The sequence below is a fragment of the Myiozetetes cayanensis genome, unplaced genomic scaffold, assembly GCF_022539395.1.
Source record: "Myiozetetes cayanensis isolate MyiCay16 unplaced genomic scaffold, myiCay2020 scf19, whole genome shotgun sequence".
NCBI lineage: Eukaryota > Metazoa > Chordata > Aves > Passeriformes > Tyrannidae > Myiozetetes > Myiozetetes cayanensis.
In genome coordinates this window covers 2,463,191-2,476,914 of record NW_026087400.1, presented here as the reverse complement: position 1 = coordinate 2,476,914, position 13,724 = coordinate 2,463,191, and the positions used below count along the sequence as shown (strand labels likewise).

Genomic DNA, 13,724 nt, shown 5'->3' with positions numbered 1-13,724 from the left:
AGGCCAACAGGCAGAGCTGCCCCTCGAGTTCCTGCAGCCCTGGAGAGGCAGCTGCCACAGGCCATTTGCAGCTCAGACACCGCCAGAGTCAGCCCCAACACCTGCGTTAGCGGCCAGACATTCTGGGAACAGACATGCTCAAGAGGGGCTGAGGACTCTTCTGCAGACTGTCAGCAGTTTCACTGATATGAATTACAAGCAAATAGAACAGTAAATCAACCCCCCAGTGTACGAAACAGCCAGCTCGAGAATTAAGACACAAAAAGTCAAGGAATCAAGAAGCTTGGATTCCCAGAGTGACATTAATTCTCACCGCAGTCCCACAGGGCACATTTTAGTTTATGCCTTAATACAGAGCATTAATGTGGCAGGAAGCTGAGCCCCTGCACGTTCTGGCTTGTGCAGCTTGCTCCCAGTGGTCCCTCTCCATTCTAGCAGCCAGACGTTCACTCACACAAAGCTGTCTCAGATTAACAGGATCTCACGTGCACCTGGATTTCCAGAGTTTAGCCTATTGTTCATAAACACACAATATAAAACAAAGCATATCTGGGAGAGAAGAGAGCCCAGCTGTAGCAGCAGCTCCTGAACCAGGAGCAGGTACAGCCCCAATCTGCTGCTTGTGCCCTCTCTGCACTGCACCAGCCTCTGGCCAGACAAAGGCATTTCCCCCCCACGTACCCGAGTGGTGCTGGAGGAGCTCCCAAACTCCCAAATCTGAGCCTTCCTCCAGTGGCAGCCAGGCTGGTGGGACACCCAGGGCTGGTGGCACACCCAGGGTAGTGTCCAGCTTCCCCACAGGCACCAAGCCATTGTCAGAAGGTGCACAATTTCATGAGGATGCAGAGGCTCAGGCCCACAGACCTTCCTTACACTCTCTCTACAGCAGAGTCTCCAAATAAATTTCACTCTGCCTTACTTAAAAATAGCCTTAGAAAATATCTATCAGGGCAGACACAGATCAGCCTGACAGAGCCTTGGCACTTCAGCCCAGGGGTTGATCTCAGCCTCTCATTATGGTTCAGCAGTAGGGTGGAAGGGGCTTTGCTGTCCAGTTTTCCAACACAAGCTGCAGCTCCCCAGCCTGCTCGTCCTTTAACAATTTTTCATTGAACTGTGGGCACTTTACTGCATGCTTTGTGCCTTAAATATCTCTTATTAGCATTTGAGTGTCTTACCCCTTAGCAAGCTTGTGAGGCTCCCATTAAGGGTAATGAGAGTCACACTCCTGGGAGGCAAGGAGAATATATACCCCAACATCTCCTGGTTATGGTCTACTCTAACCAGTATGTCAGAGCATCATCTGCCAGGGATTTATTACAGAGGCATTTTACAACAGCCCCTATTATAAGTTATTAAGGAATGGAGCAGCTTCTACTGTTCTTTCATTAAATATTAATGGAACATTTATAAACCAATCCTTAATTTAAAGTGTTACCTTTAATCAAAGCCCTGGTGATAACGAGGCAGCCTTTGGTAAGGCCCCTTTGGTAGTATTTAAACCTTCTACAGTGAGATTTTTATGTGCCTGTGGGTGCAGTCCTCAGAGCTCAGAGCCTGGAGCATGAGCTCTGCCAGTGCAGGTGCAGACCAGGCACTCTGAGCTGGCAGCTCTGGGTCCTGCCTGCTGCAGGCAGGGCGTGGAGATGGGCAGGACTTCGCAGGGGTGCTGGGCTCCCTCTCCAACACCCCTGCCATGGGTACCCAGCATCAGCAACCAGCAAGGGAGCACAGACCTGCTGGCTCACAGCCACGCTCAGGATGTGTGGCCAGGGTGGGATCTCCTGCCCCAGCCCAGCTGGGTGCTGCTCACCTGTTTTGCTGTCCACAGTGAAGTGCTGCTCGCCCTCCAGCACGCTGTAGACCACCCGGGCACTGCTCCCGTAGGTGGGGTCGTCAGCATCAGAGGCCATCACCTGCATCACAGAGGTGCCTGCAGCGGGGACAGAGAGGAAAACAAAGTCAGGAGGGAGTTGAGAAGAGCAGCACAAACCTCAGAGCAGGGGCCAAGGCTGATTGCTTGCAAATGCTGAGGGAAGCAAGAACAGGTGGGTGGAAATGCAGCATCACCTCCCCACAAAAGCCTGAGATCCAGGACTCCAGACACTGCTGCAATTGCCCCTTTCATGCTGCAGGGTGGCAGGACCCTGGGCCACCTCGGGGCAGGTCCTGCTCTCCAGGAGATCACTGGTCTGAAGAGCTGGGAGTTTTTCTTCCAGTAGACTTCTACTGGACCATCTAGGAAGGAGCTGGGGATGAGATGCTACACCATCACCTGGGGATGAGATGCACTTGCCCTTCCTGTCAACACAGAGCAACATGGTCACCTCCAGCCCACAGAGGAACCTCCCAGCTAAGGCCTGACCCACACTGCAGCAGGCAGACCTGCACAGGGACAACAGCCATGGGAGAGGAAAGGCTTTTGCTTGCCCAGAGCCAGACACAGCACCACCTCCTCATGCTCCACACGTAGCAGGGCAGGAGGACTATAAATTGGATAAAAGTCCATCAAATGTCTGCAATTAAGTTATTGATTTTCAGGGCTGCCTCATTAAACTGGGTACTTCACTCCAACTGCCCCTGTGATGGCTTTAATTCGACATCATGTTCAATTTGACAAAAGCAGGACCCAGGACACGAGGATGGGGGCAGCAGCAAAGGGGCTGAGATCAACAGAGACAACAGAAGGGAGGAAGGAAAGCAAGCCTAATCCTACCTACAGACACCTTGAGAAAGGAGGTGGTGTGACCAAAGTGCTGTGAGAACAGGCTACCCAGTCCCACCTCTAGCACCAGATTCAGTGCATCCCTACCCCACAGGTCAAGCACTGGCACCAGTCAAAGTCAGAAGCATTTTCCGTTCCCACATCTGCATCGGGCAGAAAAGGAGTTGAAGCGATCCAGATGGAGATGGAGAGCTCCAATCCCTGATGCCTTTCTCTTCCCTTGTCAGGAGACTACAAGCCCAGAGCCTGCAGGCAAGCCAGGGAGCTCCTGCACCAGCCCTGGCTGGGCTCGGGCAGGAGATGAGACAGTGCAGGCAGCAGTGCTGCTGTGAGCAGCTGGGATGCACATGCTCCCCCCAGCCCAGTTCCCTCCCATCTCCTGGAAAGGGTGTTCACTGAAGAAAACGAGCAGTTACCATGGTTGCTTTTCATTCTCCCTGGCAGCCTTCTCAGAGCTGCAGCTCTGCTGATAACAGGAGAACCCTCCTCATCGGTCTTCAGCAACAAGCTAGTTCGAGTCAACTTATTTATGCTTTGCTGTCTCCAGTGAAGTTATGGTGCATCCCTGCCAGGCACATCCAGATTACACCACGGCAACACTGGCTCTCTGCCTTGCAGACAACTGTTCAAGGAACACTAGTGCTGCATTTCTTCCTCCTCTCCCTGCCATTACACAGCTCCTTCAGCAGGCATGGGCCAAGGCAGATCACCCCCACCCCAGCAGAATACCCCGGTGTGTTCCCTTGGGAAGCTTCTGATCAGAAAGCAGAGAAAGGGACTGGAGAAGGGAAATGGCATGAGGTTCTCCAAGCATCCCGCTCCCAGCTCCAGCAGAGAAGCCTCCTAGGGATGCTGGAGGTGCCAAAGCCTGAGAACCACAAGAAGCAGTGTCTGCCCCTGAAAACAGACAGGGCTCCCCCTCTGCACAGCCTGGCAGCAGTGGATGGGGCACACTGCCCTTGGACAGCACCCAGCAACCCTGCAGTGAGGAAGGCTCTGCCCTTTCCCACCTGCCCTCACAGCATCTCATTAACAAATGAGCAACAACAGGCAGGTAGGGAACATTGACCCCATTTTGTGCCTTAACTTGCAGTCTGTGAAGATGCATTGCATCCTGCTCAAGGTTACCTCCTGGGTATCAGGACCTGTGAGTTCAACTTTCCAGCCTCCTCTCTTAAACCTCACTTACCCCTTTTCAATGTGAAGAGCACCCTGGTCCCCTCCTTCCCACCGAGCCTTCCCTGGCTCCCACCATGCTTCAGTATTAGTCCCTGCTCTCCAAGCATAGCACTGCCCACAGCAAGTACAGCATGTACAGCTTTTATTTAGTTTTCTGGCACGTGCCTCAGCCATAAAAGATACCCTAAATAAAATGGAAACATCCATCATGTGCTGTATCACCCTCCTCCCATAACCGAGAGGCCTGAGCTTCTATCCAGAGAAATAATTAGACATGTAAAATGAGATAAGATGTTGGCTCCTCCCCTAGCCAGCTCACCCCACAGATCCAGAGGAAACCAAGTTTTACATAAAAATTAATGAGCCAGAACTCATCTCTTACTCTCCCTCTGCAAAGGTATGATCTGGCACAGTGGGTCAAACCAAATGTTTCCCCTCAGAGGAAAGGGGAAGCAAGACCCTCAGTTCCAGAGCAATCCTCCCCCTCAGCTGTGTCTGCACAGGCTCCCATCCCGTGAGTGCAGAGCTCAGCCCCTGCAGCCACCCTGCCATGCCCAGTGCCCTGGCTGGGATGCACAGGAGTCCACAGGTCCCAGGCTCTGCAGGACACCTCTGGAATACCAATGCACACCTCTCCTAGCATTCAACACCACCTTCCCACAGGACCTGGAGCCTCTGGGACCGTTTCCAGCGACCCTGCATGCAGAAGGCTATTAGCTCCAGCCCACTTGCTATGCCACTCACTCCAAACACGTTTAGCTAAAAGAAATGTTGACAGGTAAACTCCAAACACGTCCACAAGCAGAGAGACCCTGCACTGAATCCACAAGCAAGCCACTGGGACCTGTCACTTCCCCAGGGACAGAAGTACAGCCGGGCTCTGGGCCAGCAAAGAGGCAAACGAGCAGCAGGAAAAGCCAACACTTGCTAAAATCGACCATCCCTCCCCACGGCCGCAGTCACCCTTCCGTGGCGGAGCCAGGAGCCTCCAGATGCTCTCCAGACCAACTCTGGGGTCCAGCCAGCATCTCCAGCTCAGACAGGGCCCAAGGACACTCTCCAGCAGTGCTGAGAGCCCTTTCTGTGTGGATCTGACCAGCTCCAGGACAGCACTTGGGCATTTCAGCTCTGCAGAACACCAGGAACCCTGCAAGGAGTACTGTGTCATGCAAACCCATGTGCCCTGGCCTGATGCCAGCGTGCAGCACTCCCATCCCAGGGGGCTGGGTGCCGTGGGGCAGGAGACAGGTGGGATTTTATTTTATAAAAAATGCAATTTAAAGCTTTTGCTGGCCCCCAAAACCTGCAGTGGCTGAGGCACCCCCAGAAACAAGCAGGCAGGACATCAGGGAAGAAAATGAACTAGAGAAGCTTAAAAATTACTGGAGCAGAAGTGAGTTTCTTGCAATCTTGTGAACACTCTGACTTGGTAGAAAGCCAGACCCAGAGGAGATTCACTACACAGCCTTCACACCCCGCAGGACAAGCCCGAGGGCGTTAACCTGGCAGGGGTGCAAACACTCAAATGTGCTGCTCTGAAACATCTTTTGGGGTGTCTGGCCAGAGAAACCCAGGGCACAAGGCACCCCAGCCCTGGCCCCAAGCAGGTAAACGTGGCACCTTGGGGAGCGAACCAAAACATTCCAGATGCACCCAAGTGTTTTAAGCACTTTCTATCAAGGGAAAAAAAATAAAAAAAATGATGAGACTGCCTGCAAGCGTTCTGGCTCTATGGTAAACAAAGTGTTTTTCTCTGCTTCCAGCATGGAGATTAAACAATTTCTCTTCACAATAATCACTTCTGCATTCAGCCAGCTTTGTGCTAGAGTCAGGGCTTGACCCCAAGTTTCTGTCTGTACAGCCAAATCATCTCTAATCTGGACATGGTGCTACAGAGAGAAATGAGAGCAAAACACACCAAGGGAAGAGTGATGTTCTGATGAAAGGATATGTGTTTCCTGGCATGCCCCTTGCTGCAGGCTCTGCATGCTCCCCAAACAGCCCAGAAGTGAGGTCTGGGCTTTAACACCCACCCTGTGCAACCAACAGAGCTGTCTTGCAGGAGGCACCGTGTGCTGGATTTGGGCTCACGCCTGAGAGCAGCAGACAGCTGCTAAGCAGACCCCAGGGAGCTCAGGAAAGGAGCCCAAAATACTGCTAATTTTAGCATCTCCTGTAACAAGGTGAAGCTCCTGCAGTTCCAAGGCAGTTGGTTGGGTCCCATCCTACCTTCAGCAGCTGCAGGTCTGGATTCTGCTCAAATCAGATGTTTTGGATTGATCCACATCGGGGTAACCCACAGAGGCTGAGCCTCAGGTGCCAGCACAGAGCAGTCTGGAAGCTCTTGGCCAGCAAACCCGAGGTGACAGGGCAGCAGTGGGGGTGTAAATAGGGTTTGCAGCTCAGGCCCCCTCCTGCAGACAGACTGCTCCCCAGCAGCAGGCAAGGGGGGAAGTCACCAAAAATGCTCCCAGGCAGCATCAACAGCCCCTGCTTTCTTCAGCCTGGGTGACCCCAGTGCATTCCCTCTGGCCCTGCTCCCTCGGGGGGCTGAGCAGGGACCCCTCCACCCCACCACAGCCCTGGCTGTGTTCCCTGCCAGCCCCAGGTCCAACTGCCTCCTCTGCATCCCAACAGCATCCTGCACTGGCTCTGGGCCCTGCTGCTGCAGCCACTCCTCCTGATGCCCCAGGCCACAGAGGGTTTCTAGAGAAAAGCCAATTGCAGGCTGGTTTTGCAGCTGCTCCTGCCGTGCCAAGGGAGCCCAGGTAAAGCTGTTGGGTCAGCTTCCATTTGGATGTGCTTCTTCCAAGTGCAGGAGCTCAGTGTGTAGGAAACACTGACTTCTCCAGCCTGGCTCACGGGCTGGGGTTGTCTCCAACCACCACCTCTGCCCTTTACAAATCCCAGACTCCGGCCTTACCTTCCCGACCATCCTGCATCTGCCACTTTTGATCCATCAGTAACAACAATCCCTTTTCTTTTCCCTTTGCAGAGTTTAACAGTGAGTCTGGATAAGTTCAGGACAGAAACCAACCTGAAGAAATACACAAACTGAAACCAGATGCTGGCTGGGAGAGTATTGAGAGGAGCATCATATATGCTGTTCCTCCTCCCTAAGTGTGCACTCTGACCACTGTCAAGGCAAGATCCTGGAACAAAAAGGCCTTTATTCCACCCTGACTTAGTCTCAAGCAGCAAATATGTTATCAAAACACACTGCCTTGGCCCCAGCGCAGAGCAAGGGGCAGCTGTGCTGCAAAGCACTCCCAGTTACTCTCAGAGTTTGTGCAGTTCTCTCATTTGTTATTCCCTCTTAGACACTAGGAAATCAAATGACTTTCCCTCCCAATTAGTACTCCTTCATTATGCAAATAATGTCCTTTGATCTGCTCCTGCTGTCACAGAGCGGATCTGACTGTATTTGGTTTATTCCTCTTCACGCCCCAGGAAGGCACCCACCTCTGGGAGCCAGGACTCTGCTTCTGGCAGGGAATGGAGAGTGCAGCTGAGAGCTGCCTGGAGTGAGAACAAAACCACCCAAGCACAAACCCCAGCGAGGTTTGGGAAGGCAGGAGCATGAGAGGAGAAAGAAGGGGTCACCCTTCACTTTTCAGGCTGGGCTGCAGAGCAAAGGCTCTCAGAACAGCAAGACAGGGGATGAGCAGCTCTTTACAAACAAGCAGCCCTGCCCCTGGGGTGGCCCCTTCCCCAGCAGAGCACAGCTGGACCCAAATGGAGCTGAGAGCAGGCACATTTTCCTGCGGGTCCCCAGGATTTTACGTTGATACATTAAGAGCCAACCCAGGCTCTCCAGCCCTCCTGCCCCTGCTTGGCCAGCACCAAGCTGGGATCACTCCCATCCACACTCAGGAAGGCAGCGAGGCACACTCCCCATTCACTCTTGTGAAAATACCCCACAGGTCTAAGGAAGGTGATCTGTCCAGCTTAGAGACATCACTACCAGTGCCAACCACAACAAAGCCAGGATCACAGCTGCACCCAGACTTGATGCCACAAAAGGAGCACTCCCACACAAAAAGGTCCTGGCAGGGCATTTCTCACGAGAACACCCTGAACTTCACCTCCCTGGCCCAGGCAGCTTCCCATGTCCTGCATCCTCAGCCCCTTCCCACAGCGTCCAGAGCTGAACTTCACACCCCAGGTCCATGACCAGCCCCATCTCCCTCCCAGCTGCTGAACCTCAGGGGGTTGAGCAGAAAGCTCCATGTCAGGTTTGCCTGCTTTCACAGGACATGTCCACCTTGTCCTTTGTGCTGCCTGTTCCTGGGCAAAGCCGAGGGATAAGCGGGAGGGAGTTGGGGACTTGCAGCAGCAGCAGCAGCAGCAGCATGTGGGTACCCCCCAGCTCTGCACTCCCACCACGTGTGAGGCTCTCCCTGGGCCATCTCCAGGGGGAGGCTGCTCTGGAGGAGCCCATGTGCTCCCCAGGATGGCCAGGCTGCAGAGGGCTTTGAGGCTGTCGCAGGCAGACAGCCCGGAAAGCAGAAGAGGCTCTTGGCTCCAGCTCCCCTCTCCATGCAGCTTGGAAGCACAGCCCACGCCGTTCACAGCACTTCTCTTCACTTTTAACTTCCGAGTGTTTTAATTTGCAGGAATCGCCTCCTTTCATGTTGTGAAACCGTGTTTCTTTCTCCCTCTGATCTCCAATTTCGCATAGAAACTGTCTCCTTTGATATGTCTTGTTCACATCAGTCTGATCAGGCAGCTCCATAATTGTTAGTGATTTTCAAAGAACTGGGATCCTTAGTCTAATACTCAGAGTTGAGAATTCCTTGCTTTTTAAAATGTTGTTCAAGCAAATTAGATTAATTTAATTTCTTTCTTCCCTTTGGGAACAGGATGCCTCCTGCTTTGGTGCCCACATGCTGTCTTTCATTTCTCCAGGAGCACGTGGCTGCAGTTCAAGGGGTCATTCTCTGTGCAGGTAACGGGAAGAGGAAGGAGAGCCTGGGATGCCTCAGCAGAGCTTGTTCTCCATACAGCAGCAGAACCCAGGCAGCAGCAGCTCCTCTGGTGTGGGCAATTCCTGTACATCTGTACCTGCTGGAGGCCACACACCAGCTTTGCAATATGCTGCACATTAACCACGGAGAGACAGAGCTCTGTCCTGAGGCAGTGCAGACCTGAGCACCATCCCTGAGCTCTGCTTCCAGGATGCCTCTGCAGCCAGACCTTCCTGCAGCAGCACAACAGGATCTGGCAGCTCACCTGACCTGACCTGTCAAGCCCTGGTGCAGCTCAGCTGCCCCAGGGGGTCTCACCACAGTCCTGGCACCACTCCTGTCCCCTGTGCCAACTCATTCCTTTCTGACACTGTTGGGGACCTGCCTTATCTTTGATGTGAGTCTTTCACAGGCTGTCTTCTACCTGGATGCAGCCTCTGGGAACGGTGATCTACAGCTCCTGCCTGCAGCACATGCCGACACACACACTACTATGAGCTCAGGCTTGTCAGTGGGGTAACAGAGAGCCTGGCATGGACTGGGAACAGCATGGGCAGTGCAGCACCAGCCACTCTCCTGGACGCCAGCTGTGCTCAGCAGCACGGGAATCCAGCACCAGGCCAGCATAGGATCAAGGGCAGCAGCCCTGCAGCTCACACATCACCTCCCTGCACCCCTCCTGACACTTGGGCACACAGGTGACTGTCCTGCTCAGCCATCCCTGGGGAAGGACTTCTGCAGCCTCATAATACACATCCCAGCCTGGCCCTCAGCACTTCAGGGAGGCTGATCATCTACACACTTCAAAGGGGCCTGGTGCCAAGGGGAGGGGCAGCTAATGGTAACACAGGGAGCCACACTCCTGTCACAGGGATGTGAATTCCTCAATCCCAGCCAACAAATCCTGGCCCCTCAGAGGAGGGATGGATCCAGCTGAGAGGGGCCTGGCACTGCTGCATGGGGACACACAAGAGATGATGGCTGGGCAGCCACAGGGCTCAGAAGAGCTGGAAAGCAGCACACAGAGGATGGCCTGAGGAGGGGGAAAAGCACCACACAGGCTAATCTGAACCACAGGCAGACACGAGCCCCTTGGCATGCAAGGGCTTAGTCCAACCTCCCAGCATTTAGGAGGGAGGGGGGCTGTGCAAAGCCAGAGTCAATGCACAGCGGGCAGCTGGCACCACCACGACCCCGTCCCTGGAGCACGGCTTAGGGCTGAGACTGAGTGCTCAGACACAGGCTGGCAATCAGCTCAGAGGATTTATCCACTTGTTTTTCTTAAGCCACCTTATTTATTCTTTTTCCCTTTTGGCTCCCCAGCACTGGAATCCCCGGGATTTGCCGGTGGCTTCATGGGGTACAGGAGGGCTCGAGGTTTTTTTGAGGGGAGAGAGGCGCAGGTTTCCCGACCCACATCCTCCCCACCCCGGCAGACCTACCGATGGGGGACAGCTCAGCCACGCTGCCGATGTAGGGCCCCTCCAGGAAGCGCGGCTCGCTGTCGTTGATGTCCTGCACCTTGATGATGAACTCCGACTCGGGCTCCAGCAGCTGGTCCGTCTGCCGGTCGCGGGCCTGAGCCCGCAGCGTGTAGAAGGTTTTCTGCTCCCGGTCCAGGCGCTCGGTGGCGTGGATGTCACCCGTGATCTCGTCGATGAGGAAGATGGTCCCCGCGCCCTCCCCGGAGATGGTGTACTTGATGGAGCCATCTCCCTCATCCGAGTCCGAGTGGATCTGCCAGGGAAAGAGGGAGAGGGTGGGAGCCAGGCTGGGGCCGTGCTTGTGCCCAACTCCAGCCAAGACTGCAGGGCTCTGGAGCCCCTGCACGAGGTACCCACAGTGCCCGAGTGATGCCCCTCTGCTCCCATTGGGCTGGAGGGTGACAGAGAGCACCACCAGACAACTCCTGTGCACGAAGGAAGACCCAATAAACTGGAACTTCACCCTGCTCTGCAGATCAGAAATCCTGCTGGTGCCCACCCACACCACACCCCAAGTGACAAGCCCCATCAACAAGGGGTTAGGAGATGATGGAAAAGGAAAGGACAACTCAGCTGCACTCCAAAGAAAGAGATTTCCCTGTGGCCAAGGAGCCAGGACTCTGGCAGTGTGGGATCACCTCTCCCAAGCTGCACAGGTACCTCATCATCAGCATCCATCCCCCCTTACACATCCAGCTGCCCAAAGTCCATCCTCATCTGCCCCCTCTGCCCCAGCCACAGCCACCCTCCATGATCTGGGCAGCTGGTGCTGACAAGTCTCCCTGCCTGAGAGCTCCCACACTCGCTGCATGCCTGTGCTGGGTTTACATGGCAAGGTAGCAGGGGGTCACAACATCCCAACACCACATGCAGAGCCCCACCCTGGCAAAGCCTGCAGAGGGTGTGACAAATCAGGCTCATGTTCAGGACTACGACCAGACCCTGCCAAAGACGCTTTTGCAGCCAATCTCTGCTTCATTTTCTAATTAAGACACTGTTTGAAATTAGGAACAGAAAGGGTAAACAGCAGATCCCCATGGACCAGGAGCTGACTGGAATCCAGGCCAGACGTCCAGAGATAATTTTATTGGTGGCATTAAACTGAGTTATGAGGTTTTTACAATCCAGCCACTTATGAGAAATCTATTAACAGTAACTGGACAGGCAGAATGCATCTTGACAGAGAGCAGCACAGGCATTAATTGGGACAATCCATAACGGGACAGGCCCCCGGAAAGGTTTCATCAGCTGCTTTCATTTGTTTCCTACAATTTCTGCCTGGAATCAGCAAAGCCATGTTGCCCCCTCCAAAAAAAGAAAAAAGCTGTCCATTAATCGGCTAATGAAATATGAAAATGTTTATGGGCCATTCAATCTTCCAAACTGCAGCTCTATAACCCACCTTTCAGACATACAGCTCCACCAGCAAGAATTTATACCAGAGCTGCCTCTTTTTTACGATGCCTTCATTATATTTGTCTTGTTAGATACAGTTTATATATTTATTTCATGAGTGAGGGGCCCACACGTTAGACAATTCAATGTATTTTGCAGCACACTCACAAATTACTGCCCATGGTGACACATCTCCCAAGGATTGCCTGGAAGGAGACCTTCCCTCAGCTCACAACCAGGGCTGTGAGCCCAGCAGTGTCTGGGAACATCAGTGCCACTGGGGATGTGCCTCTGGGGAGGGTCATCCCACCCTGGCCACCAAGTCCCAGCCCTCCCTGCTGGCTGCTGGAGAACTTGCTGCCCTCTCTCTTCACTTTATTATTCCCACTGCTACTCCACGAGCTTTTCAGAAGGAAGAAGGAGCACCTGGTCGGTAGAGCACAAGTAAATGCATTTTTCTGCTGAACACCAGGCTCATGATTAATAATTAGGGCAGAGATAAAGCACCCAGCACCTCTTCCCAGCATCACACTGAGTTCTCAGCACATCCTCTTCACATATTTGCTCATCACTGAGTGCTCGGAGCAGACACCAGCACATCCCTGCAAACCGGAATGCTAGGAAGAAAAATGGAGCCCAGGCTCAAGGGGCTGCAGAGATTGATTTACAAGGGAAGATTAAAAGAGCTAAATCTGTGCTGCTTGGCTAAACAACAACTAATGGGGGAGGGCCAGATTGCAGACTACAGACACCCGAGGGGAGATGCCAAGGGCCCAAACCACAACCCAGGGTTGTTCTCCCCTCCTGGCCTCACTGCTTGGGGAGCACCATGTTCCCAGGCAGCCCCAGGGATCCCATCACCCCCAGGCATGGCAGGAGAGCAGAGTCACACAGCCCTGGCACTGAACTGCTGGCTGGGGATGCCAACAGCACTGTGCCCCGGGAGCAGGGGGACCCCCCTTGCCCAGCCAAGGACAGCAGTGCCTGCAGCACCAGGGCGTCCAGAGGGCAGACAAAAGGCTGATCTGTCCTGTTTGCTGAACAGGAAAATAGTTTCCTCGTCCTAAAAGACTACAACCGGGATTTTTACGAAGCCATTAATTACATGCTAATAATTAAATCAAAATTAAATGTGAACAGAGGTGCACATTCCTTATTAAAAGCAATTAAACAGAAAGCACAGATACACAAATAAAAAATGACTCCTGGGCTAGAAAAGAAAGAAAATCAAATAAAAACTAGCCTGTAATAAAGGCGCACTCTGTTTGCTCCAACTCATAAAGCCCGAGTTCATCAATTTTCTTTAAATATTAGCAACTTAATTAAATCTGCTTTTTTCCCTTTAATCCTCTCCTCTATCTAAAATAGATCTGTCCACATGCAGAAGTTTGTAACTAGTGCTGACCCCATAATTCTATTTAAAAAACCCAAAGAAATCCACATCAAACTGACAGCAGCCTCAGGGGAAATTACAGTTCAGAAGAAGGATTAGCTAGAGAACCCAGATTTTATGGAAATGGTATCGGCCCTTCGGAAAGCACACGTAGGTGTGTGAGAGGCATCCACAGAGGGCAAGACCCTGCTGCCCTGCAGGGTCCCCCCTGTGCAGGAAGGTTCCAGATCCACGGGCTGTGTCGGGAGGGCTGCCACACTGCTAGGGACCACCCCAGCCCTGGCTGCCCCCGGGGCGGCCACCACATCTTTTTTCCCAGCCCCTGGAGAAGCCCTGGTGGCTTTCAGCCCTGGGAAGCAGAATCCACAGGGAGTGATCTCAGAGCTGACTTGTTCTGAGCGGGGCAGGTGACGTGGTGGGCGATGTGGGCAGAGGCTGCAAAACGGGTGAGTTGCAGCTTTCGGTTCATCCGGAGCCGAGGCGGTGCCAGGCCCGTGGCAGGGCCCGGTGCCTCGGCTGCTCCCAGGGGAGCCAGGAATTAGCTGTGCCTGCTCCGAGGGCAGCGGAGGAGCACGGCTCGG

General features: G+C 53.6%; 1 protein-coding gene across 3 annotated transcripts in view; it reads right to left on the bottom strand.

Moving 5' to 3' along the window:
* CDH22 (cadherin 22) overlaps window positions 1-13,724 on the bottom strand; it is a 74,000-nt gene that overhangs the window by 35,477 nt on the left and 24,799 nt on the right. For all 3 annotated transcript variants that reach the window (XM_050313812.1, XM_050313813.1, XM_050313814.1), the window contains exons 3-4: window positions 10,314-10,608; window positions 1,814-1,933 (exon numbers count right to left, since the gene is read on the bottom strand). In XM_050313812.1, the coding sequence (XP_050169769.1) occupies window positions 1,814-1,933; window positions 10,314-10,608 (415 nt within the window). The remainder of the gene's footprint in view (window positions 1-1,813; window positions 1,934-10,313; window positions 10,609-13,724) is intronic.